The 20,447-nt window shown below is 35.5% G+C and overlaps 1 protein-coding gene across 12 annotated transcripts in view; it reads right to left on the reverse strand.

Annotated features, from left to right (window-relative positions):
* Nucleotides 1-20,447, reverse strand: part of SUPT20H (SPT20 homolog, SAGA complex component) — a 34,184-nt gene that overhangs the window by 6,969 nt on the left and 6,768 nt on the right. For 4 of the 12 annotated variants that reach the window (XM_051780435.1, XM_051780432.1, XM_051780433.1 and 1 more), the window contains exons 6-20: nucleotides 17,154-17,301; nucleotides 16,425-16,528; nucleotides 15,796-15,912; nucleotides 15,615-15,668; nucleotides 14,567-14,706; nucleotides 13,605-13,761; nucleotides 13,462-13,518; nucleotides 11,880-11,951; nucleotides 10,768-10,925; nucleotides 8,532-8,564; nucleotides 6,481-6,598; nucleotides 4,099-4,207; nucleotides 3,711-3,869; nucleotides 1,686-1,998; nucleotides 560-714 (exon numbers count right to left, since the gene is read on the reverse strand). In XM_051780435.1, coding sequence (XP_051636395.1) covers nucleotides 560-714; nucleotides 1,686-1,998; nucleotides 3,711-3,869; nucleotides 4,099-4,207; nucleotides 6,481-6,598; nucleotides 8,532-8,564; nucleotides 10,768-10,925; nucleotides 11,880-11,951; nucleotides 13,462-13,518; nucleotides 13,605-13,761; nucleotides 14,567-14,706; nucleotides 15,615-15,668; nucleotides 15,796-15,912; nucleotides 16,425-16,528; nucleotides 17,154-17,301 — 1,894 coding nt within the window. The remainder of the gene's footprint in view (nucleotides 1-559; nucleotides 715-1,685; nucleotides 1,999-3,710; nucleotides 3,870-4,098; nucleotides 4,208-6,480; nucleotides 6,599-8,531; nucleotides 8,565-10,767; nucleotides 10,926-11,879; nucleotides 11,952-13,461; nucleotides 13,519-13,604; nucleotides 13,762-14,566; nucleotides 14,707-15,614; nucleotides 15,669-15,795; nucleotides 15,913-16,424; nucleotides 16,529-17,153; nucleotides 17,302-20,447) is intronic. The other 8 variants (XM_051780437.1, XM_051780444.1, XM_051780443.1 and 5 more) reach the window with 7 other exon arrangements.

Below are 20,447 nucleotides of genomic sequence, written 5' to 3' on the forward strand. Positions count from 1 at the left end.
CATAAGGGATGGATATCTTGAAGTCTCCTATCATTCTCATTCTGTAATCATACATTAGGGTTTTTTTCTTTATTATATGTTCAGAAAAAATAAACTGAGAATTTAAATTGGGCTTTTAATATTTATACGGTCACATTTGAAGGCAATAAGGAATTATTTAATTGTGGTACTAGAAGAAAGTAGTACCAGGGACAGAATAAAATGCCTCACACATTTAAAAAGTGAGGCCTCTTTCTAAGTTCAGTCATGCCCTTTTTCTGGCAGTCATCATTATCAAAGTTGCATTTGAATTTGGAGTTTCTCTCAAATTTCCTACTGAGCATACCGAACAATCCGGGTTTCGAGTGTGTATCCCCCAGTCTAGCTTACCAAAAATCAACTTCAAACAATCTCCAACATAGTCTATACTTTGAATGCAAAAACACATAGGTTATTCCTGAGCTCCAGCCATCAAATCCACAGTCTATTCCCACAATGGTCACTTTCGTCCATGTTTCTCACAAAACGTTCCCACACTGTCCCTATCTGAAGGGTGGCTTTTCAACTGAGTCACACTGACCTGCTTGAGAGGCAGACTGCATTGCAGCGGGCAGCGCACTTGGTACCAGACCTCCTGATGGTAAAATGCCACTCAGATTTATACCTGCAGGGGCAATGGCACCAGTGTTGCACCCCAGCATAGGGTTTGAACCACTCATCAGTGACTGTGCTCCACTGTAGAAGAGGAAAGACAACATATGAAACCCAAGTGGCACGAGTGAATCTGAGTAACTACATTTTTTCCCTCTGTCTCATGGCAAGTAAATCAATTGTTTGTTGTGAATGGGATAAAGCATCAATGCAGTTTAAAAAAAATTGTTTTGCCTAGAGCATAACATATTCTCACCATATACAGGTTTTTTAATTCTATGGTAGCAGCTAAAGAAAGTAAACTACAAGCGGTTCTTTTATTCTAGAAATACTAAAAGATCAACAGTGTTCAAAATGGTTGTACTACCATAAAAGGAACAGGTCTGCATTTTCTTTTTGCCCTATAGAAAATATTTCCAATTTATCAACAGTGATCAACTGCTAAACACCTTAGATGAATAATTCAAGTGTCGGATACTTGCACTGGCGCACACTGTGTCTTACACCAACTATCTTAATTGCAGAATTTCATTTAGTCTAAAAAGTAGTTCATGTTATACCACACAAATTATTCTTGACAGCATTTATTATTTTCTTTAAACCACAAAGTGAGTTTTAAGGCCTGAAGAATGTTTAACCTCAATGTTTGTTTAAATTGATCAAAACAAATCTGTTTCCATTTTTCATTTAAATTGGTCTGCATATGGTATTCTACCTCCTCTCTGATTAATAAAAGCTTTCAAAACCTCTGAGCAAAACCTCAGAAATCAACCAAGATTAAGCCTTAAGAAATATGACTCCAAAAAGATTAACGTAATAAATGTCTTTCTTAATAGATCTTTTCAATATTCCAATAGTAAGTGCCTTCTATTTGAGAAATAAAAATATTTTCTAGTGGCTCTTCACTTTATAATTAAAAAAAGTGAGTGAACTTCTTATATTGCAGATCCTGAAATATATCTATCCTAACGGATGGTGGACAGTTCTGGACTACTCTCCCCCTCCCACCAACCAACCCACGGCAAATTAAGAAACCATCATAATAAAAGACTTACCACACAGAGCCCACTACATTGATGAAGTTAAGTCCTGCAGGGTTTGCCATGACCTGGGTGGAGGCTGTTCCTGTAGTAATGGATGTTACCATGGTGGAAAGAGGAATGGTCATTACAGGCAGTGCCTGGCTCAGAGACATTTGCTGCTGAGCAAACGGGGTTAACAAAGTGGGCTGAGGGGTGAAGCCTGAATCTTGGGGAGTAGGGGTGGCAGAAGGGGTAATAGGAGTTGAGCTCTGAGCATCAGGAGGGTGTGGGGTCGATGAAGGGGTGTTGGTTGGAGTAGGAGTAGATGGTTTAGGAGTTCCAGACCCTGCTCATTGAGAAAAATAAAAAGTGCTAGTTTGTTATAAAAGGCCAATCCTTTTTGTATAATATGGTTAATGGAATCTTACTTAGCAGTGACAATTTGTTCTGTTTTTTAGACTGCAAGTGTTCTACATGGCACGAGTGTTGCATCACGCACTCATTGTTAAGGATGCAGTATAATCACAAAGAAAACCCGTTCTCCATGCTTCATTCCTTATGGCATACACTGATTTGTATCCTCCTTTAAGGCTTCCATAATTTATCGTACATTAAGTCATAACTCCATTCAGGAATACTTACAAGTTCTTAGTGCCACTTTAACCTACTTAATGTTTTTGTCCTAGACTGTTATATAAATACTATATATGCATGGTCTGCACAATAGCATAGTGTTAAAAACATATGGAAAATGACAGAGCCAACAAAGAACACGTACTATTTCCATCATCACGGGGCTGATCTAAATTTCATCAGATAGTTAAACTGCCATTTGCCAAATATGGACCACCTAAAAAGCAATTATTTAAGAACCAGAGGATAATACTGCATCTTTAAAAGCTACTGTGTAATTCCTTCTGCTTGAATGTAGCATGTTACAGCTGTATTTCTTGTGGATGCAGTAGCCAAAGTTTATCATTAGAAAAACATAACCCCCCAAAAGCTTGAGCTGGTTTTTTTTGTTTTCTTTTTTTTTTTTTAAGCTTTCATGTCCTGCAGAAAGAAAGGAAATAAATGTGAATGGTGACCAGAGCCTTAACGTAACAACTGTGTGCAGCAGATTTATGCAATTCAGAGCACTAACATAAAACCAGAGTCAATATATTAGAAGAAAACTTTTTATAAGTTTTCTTTTTTTTCTTTGTGCAAAACAAAAAAGTTACACCTTATGAGCTACCCAGTTTTTAAATTATTTAATGCAAAAAGCACATTATAATACTGTGCAGGATACTGAAACGTGCAGTATACAATTATTCGTAAGAAAACTGAGAAACTGCAGATATGGTTTCCTCTTTGTATAAATCTGTTCATGAAATGGCTCAAGACACATACGTATTTTAAAATTTTTTTATGATCTATAGCTATGATTACAATGAACCTGACAATGTTAAACTGGGACATCACTTTTGATTGAAATTTGCATTTTAACACCTCAGGATATGGTGCTATTATCATCAGCATCACCACCACACTTGTAATCAGCAATGATTTGTAAAACAGTGTAGGAGTGTTTTTAAAAAATCATCTTATCGTTTATTGTATTATCACCTTGGGACTGATCAGATTATATACATACATAGATACACAACTGCACCAGCTCCTATAACATTTAATAAACTAGATGCTTAAATTATGTAAAGGCAAACTGATCTAACATACTGTTTTTACATTGGAGGAAAAAAATCTACACTTTGGAATTTTATCTCATCACATCATCTACCAGCCTTTCATATATGAGGAGATCACACTAATTGCATAAAATGTATTAAAACGTATACACAGAGGGTGCATACATATATATATACAGAAAACAAACACAGTTACAATAAACAGAAATTACATACAGTGAACAAGAGACCTGCCTAAAGCTGCACAACTTATACAATTTAGGGTACACTGTACACTTAAGTTTCATCATTCCACAGGTTAAGAAGTTTATCTCAGGAAGCATTTATACAAAAGCCTAAGATTTAATGGAGAATTTAGGTCGTGACTCACTTTGTGAAGAGCTCGCAGGAGACATGGCAGCTGGAGAGAGCATGTTAACTTGATTAAGATCCATAGATTGTTTCCGAGAAAGACCAGGAGGCTTAGAAGGAGGAGGAGGAGTTGGGGATTTTAGATGGCCACTTGACTGTTGTGAACTAAAAATATTACCTGAAAAAGCATAATTAAAATATATTGTTGTTCTGTGAGTACAGATTAACTCAAATATTTGTTAGGGTACAATTTTGTAGCCAATATAATTAGAAATCAAAAAAAATATGCTCTTCTCACAGATAAGACACTGGTATTTTTTTATTAAATCTTTACTAAAGGTATATCCTGTAATTTTACAACAGGCAGAACATGTAAAAAGGAGAGGCTTGAGTCAATAAATAATTACCTGAAGAACTACTTCCTGAACTTGAAGGTAATTTGATAGGAGGAGGTCGGTGTTTTACACCTTTCCCCAGCACTGAAGACTGAACAGAACCTGATATGCTTTCTGGCTGCTGGGAGGAAAGAAAAATTAACACTACCACAGCAATGATGTGAGCTTCCACACAGTTGGCAGAAAAGACAATTCAGTTAATGTGTATTAAGATACCTCAAAACTATGACAAAATTCCTGTCATACATTTCAGCAATTAGATTTTTATGTACTTATTTAAAAAACATAACCTATGACCAACTCCCTTTATCTACAGTGTTTATGATCAAGAAGCAGCATGAAAGTGCTGGCAAAAATTTAAACTGAGCAAATTAAAGTAATTAAGGAGTTTCACTTTTATCCATAATTCTGAAATCCTTCTTAGTAATTTTCAGAAATGCAAGAGTGACAAATGCACTTGAAGTAAATGAATACTTTGGTTTTACTTGAAAAATTGCATAATTTCATTCATTCTCTCTGTATATACTTGCCATTTCCAACCAAGATATATTTAAAGAAAGGGATCAGAATTCCTGATTCTAGCAGTAGGATTTTAAACACATTCAGCAAAATCCTGAATGTACAGAAATCAAGACACATTCCCCCATTGGCTTCAGTGGGATCAAAACTTCATTAATGTTTTTAGAGGGAAAATGCTCCCTTTTTATTTGTTCTTAAAATCTACTTATCAGGCTATCTGAACATAAATTAACTTCAGGTACTTGAGTCGGTAGTTTGCAGTCACTCACAACAGACCAAAATCCGTAACTCCAATAGCTGACAGTGTCAAAAGACTCAAGAATGAAACATATTTACAGTTATATATAGTCTACATATTTTTACCTATAAAATTTTTACCTATGTGTATTTTTCCATAAATGAAAGTAATGTCTAAACAAACGTAAGGCCCACAAACTGCTGAAACTAGAAAACGAGGCTGTTGACATGGTGAAGGGAATATTTCAATGCTGGAGCCTAAATTAAATGTGCATGGGTTAAGAAATCAGATCATTCTGCATTGTGCAGAGTCACCCTTTCTGGTAAGCTTAGCTTCCACTGATTCTCTCTATTCTCATAGAGTCCCTCTATGTGTTTCTAATTGCTTGCTTATAAAAAAGAATCTTATGAGGAAAATTTTAAGGACTACCTTTCTCTTCTTCTACTAAAATCTGCTTTCTTGGTTTTGAAAATAAAGACTAATGCCCCATTTCAAAGGTAACAAGATCACTGAATACAGTAAACCTGAGTAACTTTGGTCCAGATTTTGGTGGGGGCTTGTACAGGCAGACAAGATGACTTCTGCAAGTACCCTCCCACCCCAGGTTATATGATTTTAATGCATATATACATGTGCATGTACATGCCTGTATGTGTATACACATAAACATTCATATCCCTTTCTGCAACTGCTGGCCTTGGAATGCTGCTGGTCTGGTTGACACCAAGAACTACCTCTTTCACAGCAATGTTGTAGGAGTTTAAAACTAGGTGTTTAGAGGAGGATGTCACTAAGGAAATAGCCCAACAGATACAACTCTCATTGACTACTTGAAGCCTAAATACAGCTCACTGCTGAAGTACTGAATCTGACCAACAAAGCCAGAAGCAGAATGTAAAACAAGGCAATGCCAACAGGCAGGAAAATTTGGGAATGCAAGAATTTATACTGGAAAGGTAGAAATGTGTGTGCATGCAAATATACACATTTTAAAGTTCTTGGGGGGTTTTTTGTTTGCTAGTTTTTGTTTTGGGGTTTTTTGGGTTTTTTTCTTGTTTTGTTTTACGTTTTCCTCTTCAAAGTAAAGAGAAAATAATTTTAATTTCTACAGGTAAAAGAAGTTTAGCTACTCCATCTCCTTCTGTGTTTACTGACCTGCAAAATAAAACACATAGCTGCATTTTACTATACTGTTCTGTGAAAGGTTCATCTGAACAGGGGAAAATGCTAAAACAAAACCTTGGAGCTAACTACACTATACACAGCCAAAAAACCCCCGAAACATCTAGAAGACAGCATTTGAACACTGAAAACATAAATGCTTTCCTTTAACTTTTCCAATGAATGATCATGACCACAACACATTTAAAAACTCGTTCGCGATGACATTTTTAGGTTATTTTACTTTTAAATGTCGGTAGCAAAGAGAACCCTGAGATTAACTCAGTTGGTTAGAGCACATGCTACGCCAACGACACGGGTTTGATCCCTGTATGGGCCACTCACCTAACAGCTGATGATCCTTGTGGGTCCCTTCCAACTCAAAATATTCTTTGAAACAAACAAAGCAATCTCTGAAATTCTAACAATTCAATAATCAAAGGCAAATAAAAAAATGTGTGGCTTAATAAACTCACTTCCATTTCCTTCCCTGGAGAAAGATGACTAAGATTGACTGATCCACTTGAATTATGAAATATTTTCACAGGACATTTAGCTTCACTTTGTACTAACTCCTGATACTGATTCACTACCCTGAAACAAACAATGAAGACATAAAAAGATTAACAACTTTTAACTTCTAAAATAGATACATATATAAAAACACATAATTGCATATGTTACGGTCATATATTTTATCTATTATGTAAGCATATCTCTATATAAAACAGATACGCATATATATAAAAAATATTTATATCTCTCTGTATCTTTCTACATTATGTTCCTGGGCTCTTAGGTTTATTCCATTTTAACTTTTAATCCCGGTCTTTTTTTTTCTAATGCAAAATACAGTGTAAGAAACACTCTTCTGGAGGAATATGTAAAACAGTAGATGGAGCAGTTCCCTTCCTGAAAGCAACTGCAGGTCTTTGGGATGTCAGTCAATGGGGATCCCATTCCCTTCACACAGGCCCAGAATCTTTTATAAAGGTGTCTCTTCTGCTTATGCTCCCTGTGGAACAGTCAACCCCTCCTTTAACTTGAGGTCTGTGTCAGATGAGGAATCTAAATGCAAGGGATGAACAATCACTCCTCTTTGAGCATCACGACAGACATTTAATAAAGCACCAATAGCATCAGGCAAACAAATTTAAAATACTGTTCTATCAAATGAAATACTACATCTCTACTAATCTAAGACAACCAAGTTGAGGGAAAACTCTTTCACAAACATGAGCAGAATATACGAAGTGACCTTGCTGACTTGAAAAATCAAGCTGAAGTGCTGTTGTCACTTACAGACTGAATCTCAATGAAAAACTGCTGGAATATTTCTATTACCTTACACCTAAGCGTGATGAACTACACTTTATTTTGGTATAGCACTGATTCTGTAATATGCTGTTACTTGACTAATGCAGACCTAAGCAAGGGCCCTGAGATACACAGCAGAGGAAAGGGTGCAGTGTACTTTTTTCAGCAATTAGATTTCAGACTGACTTAAAATTACAGTGGAATTAAGAGCAGTAAAATGCCAAATACTCAAAAAGGTAGTCCTGACCTCTTATATTGTTGCATCTTGTCCTAGTCCCTGGAACCCAGTTGCTATTCTGACAGAAGGACTTGTGCAACCAAGTGACAAGCAGGATCGGGAAACCAACCCCAGTTACAACTAGGCCCCTGTATTATTGTTTTAGTTTTCAGCCAGCCAATCCCCCAGTTCCGCTTACAGAACAAACAGCAAAAGTATCAGCACAAAGGATGCAGGAGAGAATATAAGCACAGGGTTTCTTGATCAAAATTACCTATTTAAAAAAAGAACACGATTACTGATTTCTGATCAAATCAAATACTCATTTCCCTGCCAGGCACATAAGATAGGGATAAGAGCTATGGCATGTACATCAGCTCGAGGTATCCTATGGAAGTATAAAAACACAACTGGCTTTGACAGAGGTTGATTTTTAAAGGTTCTGTGTTCATATGCACAGGTATCTAATGTGATGCATGCAGACAAACATTTGAAAAAACAGTTATTTTGCTGCCTGTTTCTCTGAATTGCTACTCCTACTCATTCTATGACTAAAATACACTGAAATACTCTTTAATTACTTGATTCTGTAGGAAAGCTGAATCAAGTAAGGCACAACACACAAAAGTAAGTTGTATAAATCTTAAGTCCTAGATTACACTTCAAATGACAAGTTCAAATGTACCAGTTCCATGACTGGTAATTTACTATCCAAAATGTCAGGATGAAATTCCTGCAAAGTGCTCTCAGAGTTCAGGTAGCACAACAAACTGTGCTCACATATTTGATTTCCTCTATTCTTTCTTGCTCCTTAAATAAAGAAACTACACACTATATTCTACTTCTTGTTATGATGATTAATTCCTCTTATTTCACCTCATCTGTTCTGCATCTGTTTCCATAATCATAACATTAGCAGTCATAATGGCTAAAAGGAACAAAATTCATTATTTGGCATCAAACCAAATGGCTGTACATACTATATTAAATTACCTTTCAGCATCAGTCTTCGAACCAATAAGGAACCTAAAATGTAAAATACATTTTCAGTCATGAATTGGACTAAAAGATCATATTTTTAAAATTACAAGACTTCAGACAAATGTCAGTGCTACCTTTTTTTCTGACCTGCTCAAAATACAAGTGATAATGTATCCATTCAATGGACTGGGTATTATTCAGTACTTGAAATACATACTTGACTTCCTAACTATATATACAATATACACACATGGTCTAATACGGTCTCCTTTAGGAGCAAATAACCTACAGAGAAAAAGGCAGAGTATGGAAGTTTGGGATTTTATATTTTCAAAGAAATGGACGTAACTGCTACAGAATTGTAACTGTAAAAAGTACAAAGTTATGTATAAATCAACAACATATCAATATGCTCACACTGAAATATAACTCTTCTGAGGGTATGTCAAAAGCAGCCCTACCCATAATATTTTAGCAAATATTTAGTTTCCATTGTTTGATTTCACTTATGTAAATTCCAATTCCCTCTGATTTTCCAGCCCTCCTAAATAAATATTTATCTTTTGCATAACACTTACAGCTTGCAAACTTATTACTGCAGTGATTTTTTTTAACACTTTTTTCCTCTTTCTCCAGCTCCAAAAATAAAAAAAAATTATGTAAAAAACATTGTTTTATTTTACTGAACAACTTTTATTTTGTATGACAGTTTGCTAATGAGGGATTATCCAAGTTTTGATGAACTTCAATTGGCAATGTCTTAGCAATGAATTCCAACCTCCCCTGAGGCATCTAATACCTCTAAATCCATTTAATTCCCAGTCTTATTACACAATTCTAAGTTAGCACTGCTGGTTTAGGAAGATAAATTCTAAGTATGTATGCTGGTTTTCGCTGGGGTAGAGTTAACTTTCTCCATAGTAGCTGATATAGGGCTGTGTTTTGTGCTGAAAATAGTTTTAATAATACATGGGTGTTTTAGGTATTCCTGAGCAGTACCTACAAAGTTCCTTTTTGTCTCTCACCAGCAAGTGGGCTTGAGGTGCACAAGAAGTTGCAAAGTGATACTGCAAGGACAGCTGACCTCAAGTGACCAAAGACAGGGATATTCCATACCATATGGTGTCATCAGCATATAAAGCCAGTGGGAAAAAGAAAGAAAAGGGGGAGGGGAGTATTTAGGGTGATGGCATTTGTCTTTCCAAGTAACCATTAGACATGATGGGGCCCTGCTGTCCCTGAGACAGATGAACACATGTCTGCCCATGGGAAGTGGTGAATGAATTCCTTGGTTTGCTTTGCTTGCGTGTGTGGGTTTTCCTTTTCCTATTCAACTGTCTTTATCTCAACCGACAAGTTTCCTCACTTTTACCCTTCCAGTTCTTTCCCCCATCCCACTGGGGAGGCAGGGGGAGGAGGGGCAGAGTGAGTGCCTGCATGGTTCTTAGTTGCCAGCTGGGGTTAAACCACAACAGTATGGAAACAAACTGTAAATACTGAAGTCTATGGATAAAATATTCCTAATACTCAAGATGTTTTACGATTTGGATAAAAAAAATAAGAGAAGAATTACATACTAGACAATAAAAATAATTTTCATTAGCAAAACTAAAAAGTTTGCTCAGGCTCACTGCTCCTTGCCTTACTGAAATTTATAGGTTCTACTCTGCTGCACAGGTTCCTCCACACAAGTAATCTAGTACATACAACAAAAAGAGCCAAGAATAGCAAATATTTGTAGCACCACAGCCAAAACCAGCATATTCAAAACAATTCAAAATTAAAAAGCTTCTTAGAAGCTTATGTTTTCTTTCATCTATTTAGCTTAAATTTCTCTGTCTAAGGGTAAATAGAATAAAGTCATGTCTTAAGGTAAATAGAATAAAGTCATGTCTTAAGCTTTCACAGCATCAGGGACATTTTAAGAACAATCAAAATTCTGAATAACACTAAAAAAAGAGTGCAACAACATCTCATGGTGTCTCCACAATTTGCGTGGATTGTGTTTGTGGGAGATTGCTTTTAGCCCCAATATATTTTCAATGTAAAAGAACAGGCAAATTTAACATAAAAGTACATTAAAGATATGATGGTTGCTTGAACGCATTTTGTTTGGTATTGTTTTTTGTTAAAAACTCGTAAATCAGATTTTAGCTCTGGAGTAGTTTTATGACTGAAAATGACAAGCAATATTTGTATTCCTTCATCCATCAGATCACAGCACAGTTTAAAAGAGCATGTAACTTACTGTGATGGAGTTAATAGGTTGTCATTTTCCTCATCACCTTTGAGTGTCTGAATTTTACCATAGTACAAGGGATTGCCAAGAGACTGGAAAATGGTCAGCTTTGTTTTTTGAAGCTGATTACCAACTTCACATTCAAATACATAATCATCTTTTATTTCCTAAAATGACAGAAGAAAACAACCTAGTAAGTCTTGAACAAGTGTTAGCAGAACCAGTGACTAAAACAGACCAGCTCTATATACAACATAGTAAAAAACATTCTATAAGTAACTCTGTAAGCAAGTAAAACTCTATAGGAAGGAGTGCATAATATGAAATGGAAGTGATTTGAGAGTAAGTTATCTAAAGGGATGAAGGGAAAAAGAGTTTATCATCTCTTAAAAAACACAACGATATTGCAAAAGCTAAACAATCATGTTAGACATGGAAAGGCAGATGGGCTAAACATATATAGGAACAGTTGTATACAAATTATGACAAAGCAAAAAATGTTCAGAGTAAAATGTTGGGAGTGAAGATTAAGTTCTGTGAGAAAGTATTATTTTTTTTCAATATGAAACTACAAAGACATCATGCTGTTAATAAAGATAGTATCTTGCCTCTAAAATTATAAAAAAATTAATCAATTATCTATGGTTGATTACATTAAATTATTACTTTCTATCAACATAATTTGTGCCAAAAATCTTAAGGTTCAACTTACATATTGCAGAAAGAGCTTTTTGTAAGAGGCATTTAATACTAACCTCTTTCAAAATTTAACATTTTGATTTTAACTGAAGCTCTTTTCCATCAGCATTGGAGTGTCTGAGTAAAGAAAGCAATTTGTTGAGCAGAGTACTGCTCCCTGTAAATTATTATGCTTTCTTTACTGCAAGCTGCTCTTCCTTGTATTTCTGGAAAACCTGAGGAAATTACAAGACTGATCACATGCTTGCTGTACTGTAGAAAATTACAAGTATCTCTGGTAATCTTCCCATGTCCATATAACACATGGAAGATTAATTAAATTGGGGCAGAGAAGATTATTCCTACTTTACTTTGTTTTTATTGAAATAAGAGGCATTTTAACTAGAGACAGTGAAGTTTGGCCAAAGGCCTAAACTACTCACATGTGCTGGCCAGACAGTTGGTTGTGAGTCATCAGGCTTGATAGACTTTTCCACTTTGGCATATTTTTCCACCTTAAAGAAAATAGAGAGATCAGAAAATAAAGAATCTCCTATTTTATGCGTTCAGAAAAACTAAATCAGAGAATCTTCAGAACTTGACACTTACAGTGTTACACCGTATTTGCTAGGTTAAACAACAAAAGAGTGAATGAAACATAGCTTAAGACTACAGATCGAAATAATTGTCTGCAATGTGGAATGATTAAGAAGTCAAAGTGAAAAAAGTACAAACTTATACCATCATTTCATGTGTAATGCACGTTCTTGCCAGCCCTATGATGTCCAAAGCTTGTAGACTTGTCTAGTCTACAGAGTCTTGCAGAAGACTCGTTAGACTAGGGAAGACTTGTGGAAAAGGCCCTCGGGGTCTTGGTCAATGACAAGTTGAATCTGAGTCAGCAGTGCCCTGGCAGCCAGGAGGGCCAACCGTGTCCTGGGGGGCATCAGGCAAAGTATCCCCAGCCAGCTGAGGGAGGGGATTGTCCTGTTCTGCTCTGCACTGGTGTGGCCTCACTTTGAATATTGTGTGCAGTTTTGGGTGCCACAATCTAAGAAGGATTTAAAGTTATTACAGAGTGTCCAAAGAAGGGACAAGAAAAAGGTGAAAGGCCTTGGGGGAAAGCCATATGAGGAGCAGCTGAGGTCATTTAGTCTGTTCAGTCTGGAGGAGACTGAGGGAAGACCTTATTGCAGTCTACAACTTCCTTGTGAGGAAGAGGAGGGGCAGGCCCTGATCTCTTCTCTGTGTTGACCAGTGACAGGACCTGAGAGGAGGTTTAGGCTGGATTTTAGGAAAAATTGCTTCACCCAGAGGGTGGTCAGGTACTGGAACGAGCTCCCCAGGGAAGTGTTCACAGTACCAAGCCTGATGGAGTTTAAGTGTTTGGACAAGACACTTGGTGTGATTTTTGAGGTTGTCTTGTCCTGCAGGACCAGGAGTTAGACTTTTGATGATGCTTGTAGGTCCCTTCCAACTCAGGGTATTCTATGATTCTATGAGTCCCTTCCATACACTGGTAGTATATGTTTTGTCAGTGATAGAAACTAAGAACACAAATGTCCCTGAGAGAAGAATGCACACAGAGTGATCAAAAGAACTCTCAACTAGAATTCTCTGTATAAAAATCAAAACTTCTCAAAATATTAATGTGCCATAGTATCATAACATATCTAAAGAGAGGAATTTCTACCAAGATGAGAAGTGACTCATTTTTAAATAATCCACAAATCTCATTTGTTTTTCTGGTTTTCATATTATCAAACAACTTCAAATAGACATGTGCTCATTGAACCCACAGAAGAAAAACAGTAACAGCTGTACTGTTTACCTCATACAAACTATTCTGTTACAATTACAGTGTGGTTTCACTTGTGTTTATACCTTATGGTATAGAAAAGTAACTGTAAAAAGTAAAGTTATCCCATTTTTTCTTTGATACCAGATACTTTTTAGTCACTTCTTCATATAATACAATGTTCAATAAAATTGCTAATAATTGCTAATGGTAACAACTGGTCTTACGTCTACTTCAGAAGGTGCAGTCAAGTAGCAAGGGTTCTGTTTCCACATATCTACGCACTGGAAAATGAAAAAGCAGGATTAATATGTTAAATGTTCTAATTAAATAGTTAGAAGCATATGAAATTACTTCTCAGAACACTTACATTTCCAGCTTTAGAAATTTTGAGGTCATACTGCTGGGCTGCTTTCCTCTCCTTCCTTTTCTGTAAGTAGTCAAGTATTCTGAGCTGAGGTGGAGCTGAGTAGTGAGTTACTTCCTGCTGTCTGTTCAGAGAGGACCTTGAGTACCTTTTGAAGCACCTATGGAAAAATGACACAAGCTTGTAAAACCATCAACATTAAATTCTCCACTGCCTGTGTACAAACACAAAAATATGCAGAGAACTCCTACTTAAATTGAGACTAATAGGTTTTCAAATATTAATTTAAAATTGCTTTTCTGGGTTACACTGTACAACTCTTAACTTTTTATTTCATATTTATAAAATATAATAGTATTCTGTTCATGTGTTTCAGCACTAAGAATGGGGTTATTTTTTTGATGCATAATTGAATGCAACTCTTGTAGCAGAATAAATATTAACCATTTCAAGCTTTTGTGGAAAAAAAGTGAATAACCACGCACAAAAGTGAAATAATTTCAACTTTTCCAAGATTCTGATATGCTTACACTTCTGTTTAGCCTGAATGTCAAACATGCAAATAATTCCCTTGATTTCCTCATTCAGGATTAAGCTTATACATAGCTTTTAACAAATCAGAGACCAATATGCAACATATCAATTTATATATTTTACAATACTAAGCTGCCATCTGACTCAGCCTACACATAAATTACGCAAAAAAAAGGCAAAATCCAGTATAACAGGTTATGTTGAGAAAATATATATATACACACCTTCCTTTGATATACAAAAATAAGCCTACTGCTGTATCTACTACTAACTGAAATAGAGCACAATATTGAGCACTTTGAAATAAGATATAATTTGACTGTTCCTCACACAATCCTAATATTTCAGTAAGTATTTCATATGAGTGGCTAAATTTTCACATAAAGCATTACTTATATTTTTCTTTGAAAATGTTTCACACTGAAAACTACCGTTTCATTGGGCGAGTGTTCATCTTCTGCTTGTTGTACAGGAGTCTGTTTGTAGTACACGTCACTGCTATTGAAGGATCAAGACACAAAGGCTCTGCTGTAGCCAAAATAAGTTGGCTCTCAAGTAGGAGTTTGTCTTCCTGTAATATACACAGCTATTAATAAATGTAAAAATATGAAAACTTTTACACTAATTAAGCTCTTATATACCTGTGCACATGGACATCATTTTAGAGAAAACTGAAAAAATTGTGTGTGAATAGTCAACAGAAGAAACTGTTCAACAATTAAGTATCCCTAACCATTATTATTAGTTACAGACCTTGGGTAGGGTTTCCAGTAGGAAAAAACCAAGAAATCTGCTGAAAAGCAGAGGTCACGTTCTGGGGGTTTTTGTGTGAGTTTTCTTTGCTTGCTTGCTTCAAACACAGTACTAGTGGCACTGAAATCCATTTTCTGTCAGTGATTTATATTGATGTATTAGCAATCAGTGCCATAAAGATGATCTACTGGGAATTAGATTACAATCTGAATTAGATTTGAGCATGACTGTGGCTCTGAAACACAAAAAAGAACACTGAGTACACCACCCTGTTCAGCAATTCGCTACCTATAACTGTACTACTGTAGTTACTTTAGATTCTCTTTACTTTAAAAGTATCAATAGTAAAATAAAGGTGGAGGAGCAATTGTGTCATTAGATTGCCAGTGCTGTTCTGGGGCTGCACACTGAAGATGAACGAAGCAGGGTAAACTAGCTAGAGTCACTCCAAGGATGTCATTTTTCACTTCAAAAATAAAGGTCTGACTCCACAAAATCTTTAGCAAATCCTATTGTATTCTATGGCATCTTGTGGAAAGATGCTATTAAGTTAATTTGGCAGCTCTCTGAATCATGTACCATGCACAACTATACACACTGACAGTTTGAATTAATAAAAAAAGAGTAAGTTCTGTATTTATTAAACAAATAGAAAATTTTACATAATTTTATTTTTTCGTGTATTTATGACATCACTATAAAGTTTTAAAATAACCTCTAACCCACCTGTGTCCATTTGTGGTTGTCACTTGTTATAGAATGCACATCACAAATTAAAGTCTGAAGAAGAAGACATAAGGGTAATTAGCTTTCAACTGAGTAATAAGATTTCTTAATATATGGTCTGTAATAGAATCCAGTCTAGGAACTATGGTAATACTGAGAAATTACTTAAGCCACTTCTTACCTGCATTGTAGGACGCAAAAGAATGTGTTTGCTTTGGTATGTTGGAGATTTCATGTTACCAGACTGCCTATAGTCACGTATTTCTGCTATGACACATCCACAATGAAATATATTAACCTAGTTGAAAGAAAAAAAAAACAACTTTTAAATAAACAAATATTTACCAATCCACCCCTGCCTCTAAATAGAAGTTTTTTATGTAACATATAAAATTCAGTGAAACTATGAATAAAACTAATCATTAATTTTTTCAGGCCGGTGCTCTTTACTACATGCCTAGACATACCTAAAATACAAGCTTAAAATGTACTGTTTCATATGCCAGCAAAGTAGTTTCAAAAAATTCCCATGCCAAATGTTGTCATTATGACCAAGAACAAAGGGCATTTTGCTAGAGCACAGAGATGAAGTTGTTTCACAGCTATAACCACAGCAATCTCTCTTCTATCTCTTTCTCCTCAGTATTTTTTTCCTAAAGAACAATAAAATATTTATTTGAGGTTTTAGATATTACAGTTTTAAATGCACAAGTGTCTTGTGATTAGAATCACCTATGCGAAGCATTCAAAAAAATCAAGGTCTATCTGGGTAAAAAACTTAAGTTCTTGCCGAAAACAAAACTTCCAAACCTGCGATTTTTCCAAAAGATCAACCAAAATAGGTGGTAGTTCCTCTGCATCCAAATATTCAAGCAGCTCTGCTTCCTCATAAGGCAGACGAATGGTCTCAGAATCTGAATTTAAACAAAACATATTACTTTTCTTTCGCCTTTCAAGTTCCAACTTTAACAATGAGAAATCCAAAACAAACTTGCTACAGGAAAAAGCAGGGTTGGCAGAAACCTATCCAAACAGACCGTTTTTTTTTTTTTGCACAGTATTAATTTTCACATCCCTTTCTGTTTCTAGAGCTTTATTTTGCTCTTATGGTGCTAATAGACAGAATTTTTGCTCCCAGGTGACATACTGTATATGCTCTTATTGCACGTCACAGTACCAACAGCAAGGAAATACAACCAAACTGGAACAAAAATGCCTTTAAATAGACCTAGATATAGGAAACAGCGAAACAATCAATCTGACAAAAGGAACTTGATATAAGAGAAACCTGGATATGCAACTCCAGAAACTAAGTGGAAATAAGAGAATGAAAGGCTATCAAAAAGACTCATATCTACAGATTTACACTGCACCTCACAGCTTTATGTAAATTTTTAATTCAAGTACAGTTGTTTGTTCTCCGTCCACCCGTCACCCCCAGAATGATCTTAGAAGTGGAACAGTTAAATGTAAGCAACAACACATGCTATTTATATAGCATTCTGAGTGTTTTTAAAAATTAAAGAGCAAAATTATTACCTGAACCATTTTTTCCCCTGAGCATTAGTGAATAACCCTCATTTCCTGGATAGAGGTTCACTACCAGACATGACAACGTCTCCTGCATAACCAGCTTCTCAAGTAAATTCACATTTCGTCTCAGCTTCTGCTTTAAAAGTAAACATTGCTCATGAACATAATACAATGAAATAATTAGTAGAAATAAAAACAATTGCTAGAATATGACTAATATTTAGATTAACAACAAAGTATACATCTAAACAAGCCAGTTAAATTTAATTGTACTGTATTCAGCAGAGTAAATATATTATGTATTATCACACATACTAATATACACTGATTTTTTTAAAAACCCGCACTCATTTAAATTACAAACCCTAGAACTGGAAGTTCACAGACAACAGAGTTAATGATGCTACGCTACAATGTTATAAATCTACAGTGGCCCTATTTATTTGTATAATTTCTAGGAACATCATTTATCCTCTACACATTGTTTGATAAAAACAACAAAATATTTAGTACTTTCAAATATTCCTAACAGAAGCAGATATTTCTCTCCGGGATTAAAATACTTAATTACAGCATTTGGAAGCTTTAATTGCATTTTCTTGTCTGCATTTGCTGAAATCTGATCCAGCAGCTGCAGACACTATTCCCTTATTTAACTATAAGAATGATTTTTCCCATGTATAACAGATTTTTAAAATTACTTGCTATGTGTTAGAGACCTCGTGTATATCCTATCAACTGAAACATTTAAAGCCCCCTTAGAACTTAAGACAATGAATTCTAAAACTCAGATAATTTAATACTTTCTGGCTGGAGGCCAGATTTCATCTCTGAATACCAGCCCTGAGTGGAGCCATTAATTGGGAGTTAACATGAGCTCTCTACTAACCCTGCCAAACAACTCATTTCACACACACCCAACTAAGTAGTAGTGGGCTATCTTTTTTTGAACAAATTCATCTTTCCATAGATATTGAAAAGAGGGAAAGCAGGATCATAACTTATTGGGGAACAAACCTAGAGAAAAGGACTGAAAACAAAACCTCCAAATCCCACAGCAATATAATTAAAGGAAGAGAAAAGTATTTTCAATTTCCTGCTATGTAGTTTTAGAATCATTGCCTAAAGTTAACTCTTCCCCATGCATCATGAATGATGGTGACTACATCTCACTGGCTTTTACAGTACAGAAATAGTGGAAAACTAAGAAACAGATAAAGTAGCACCTAAATTCTTTCAGAATTAATGGGAAAAGAACTGGAGGAGTGGGGGACAATGGGAGAAAGTATGTCATAGCAACAACAGAGGTAAGAGACTGGTCATGAAAGCCAATTTCTCATACAGGATGCTGGAGATGCAGCATGTTAAGCAAAACATTCTTCAGCCAGAACTCCTAATAACCCCTCCATCATCCACCAAACACCAGGAGGCTGCATGTGCAGTGCTTCAATATTCAGATACATCCCTGAGTAGAGGATTTAGCTATTGGGCTTTCACTTAGACATAGTAGGAAGCAGCCTGAGGTACAGAAAATGTCATCTGAGACCGAAGTCAGCACTCAACTACTCTGACATCCTCTTTTTTAAAAACTGAGATACTGTCATGTTTTGATGGAAAAGTTTTTCAGTATGTTCCCCCGTGTTGGGTAAATTAATTCTTTCATATTTAGCTATGCACTGGCACTAGGACAGAAAGAAACATGAGAATTCTGTAAGGTATATAAAGGAGATTAATTAATTACACTAAAGTTATATTTAAAAATACCAAATAAAACAATAAAAAACAATTCCATTCCTCTATCACTGGGATAGAACCAATAAAACTTCTAGAAGCTGTTACTGATAATACTGTTAACAGTTCTAATCCAACTTTGCTATTTTCAGGAGCTGAAGAAAAAGGATCATTCAATTAAAGGCATTATTCCATCCAAAATACAGGTACAGAATAATTTATACTAACTAGTAACCACTCATGGAATTTCTAAATAAACAATATTTTTTTCCTAAATATTTGTCTATGTATGCAAGAAATAGACATGAGATTTATTTTGTGGAAGGCTTCTGCTCCTTAAACACCTCAGAAGTAAAATATATATCATGGTAATTAAATTGCAAATATAATAAAATTCAGTTAATTGCATCACTCTCTAAATTTATAATTCAGTGAATGATATGTTAGTTTTATTTTTTAAGTTTTGTTCAATAATCTTTGGCCACTCATGGCTTGGATTTTTAGGTTGTTACACTTTTTTGGAGGCTAGGATGTTGAGGGGGGAAAATAGGTAAAGGAAAAAAGACAGAACAATCACATAGGCCTGAGAACATTTCTGACATTGCATTCGTATAACCTCAGATTTTAAAGACATATTATAAAAACATTTTAAAATATAAAGCCTTTCCAAGATATTGGAGTAAATTAGTGTTTTAAGTACAAACATTTCAACGTGTTGATAAAGTTACGTTTCACTAAGCACGAAAAGTTTTTATGTCTACAAAAAAATACCTTTCTCCTTTGAGCTGGCACTCAGATACTCTGTCAAAACTGATATTAAGCATTAGCTCAGGTCTTGTGTGTAAAGGTTATAAAGATCAAGGACTGGCCTGAGGTGTATTATGTTTCTTAAGCATTCATTGCTTTATACTACAAGAGTTCAGATACCAAGCCACCAGGCCAGCTTTACTGCTCTGTTACATCAGCTAAACCTTTACCCTCTCTGATTTCACTCAGAGAAAAGCAGCACTCCTCCCTCCTGAACATGCACTGCAGGGACTGGATGGGACTGCGTGATGGATGGGAAGCTGCACAGAGAAGACACAGGTGCTTCTTTCACTTCCTGTGAATTCTGATGACTATCACTGAATAAAGAATACTGAGCACTCCTGCCTAACCAGACTGAAGTAGTGATTTTATGTTGTTTATTACTCCTCCACCCTGGGCTACAAGCAAAATGTTAATTTTAATACCTACTCCTCAAACAGTGCACAGAGTATTACACAAAATTATTATGTTATCTTTATCATGATTGCTTTTCTTATTCCCCACTGTAGCATATTAAACTGATTTTCCCATCTACCTTTATAACTGAAAAGTTGGTCAAAAAGCTTAAAATAAACAGATCACTTCCAAAAAAAAAAAAAGCACTACTTCATGAATGCACAGAAGATGCACCTTTAGAGGAACTGAAGTGACTTTCATTAACAGTGTTCTGAAACTCTGCTTACTCCAAGATGTTTTTCATTCTTGCACACAGCTGTCATAAGACACTAATTGAGAATAAGCAACTGATCAATGATTCTCCAT

Source organism: Manacus candei, unplaced genomic scaffold (assembly GCF_025592945.1).
Source record: "Manacus candei isolate 608988 ecotype Guabito, Panama unplaced genomic scaffold, ASM2559294v1 h1tg000014l, whole genome shotgun sequence".
Taxonomy (NCBI): domain Eukaryota; kingdom Metazoa; phylum Chordata; class Aves; order Passeriformes; family Pipridae; genus Manacus; species Manacus candei.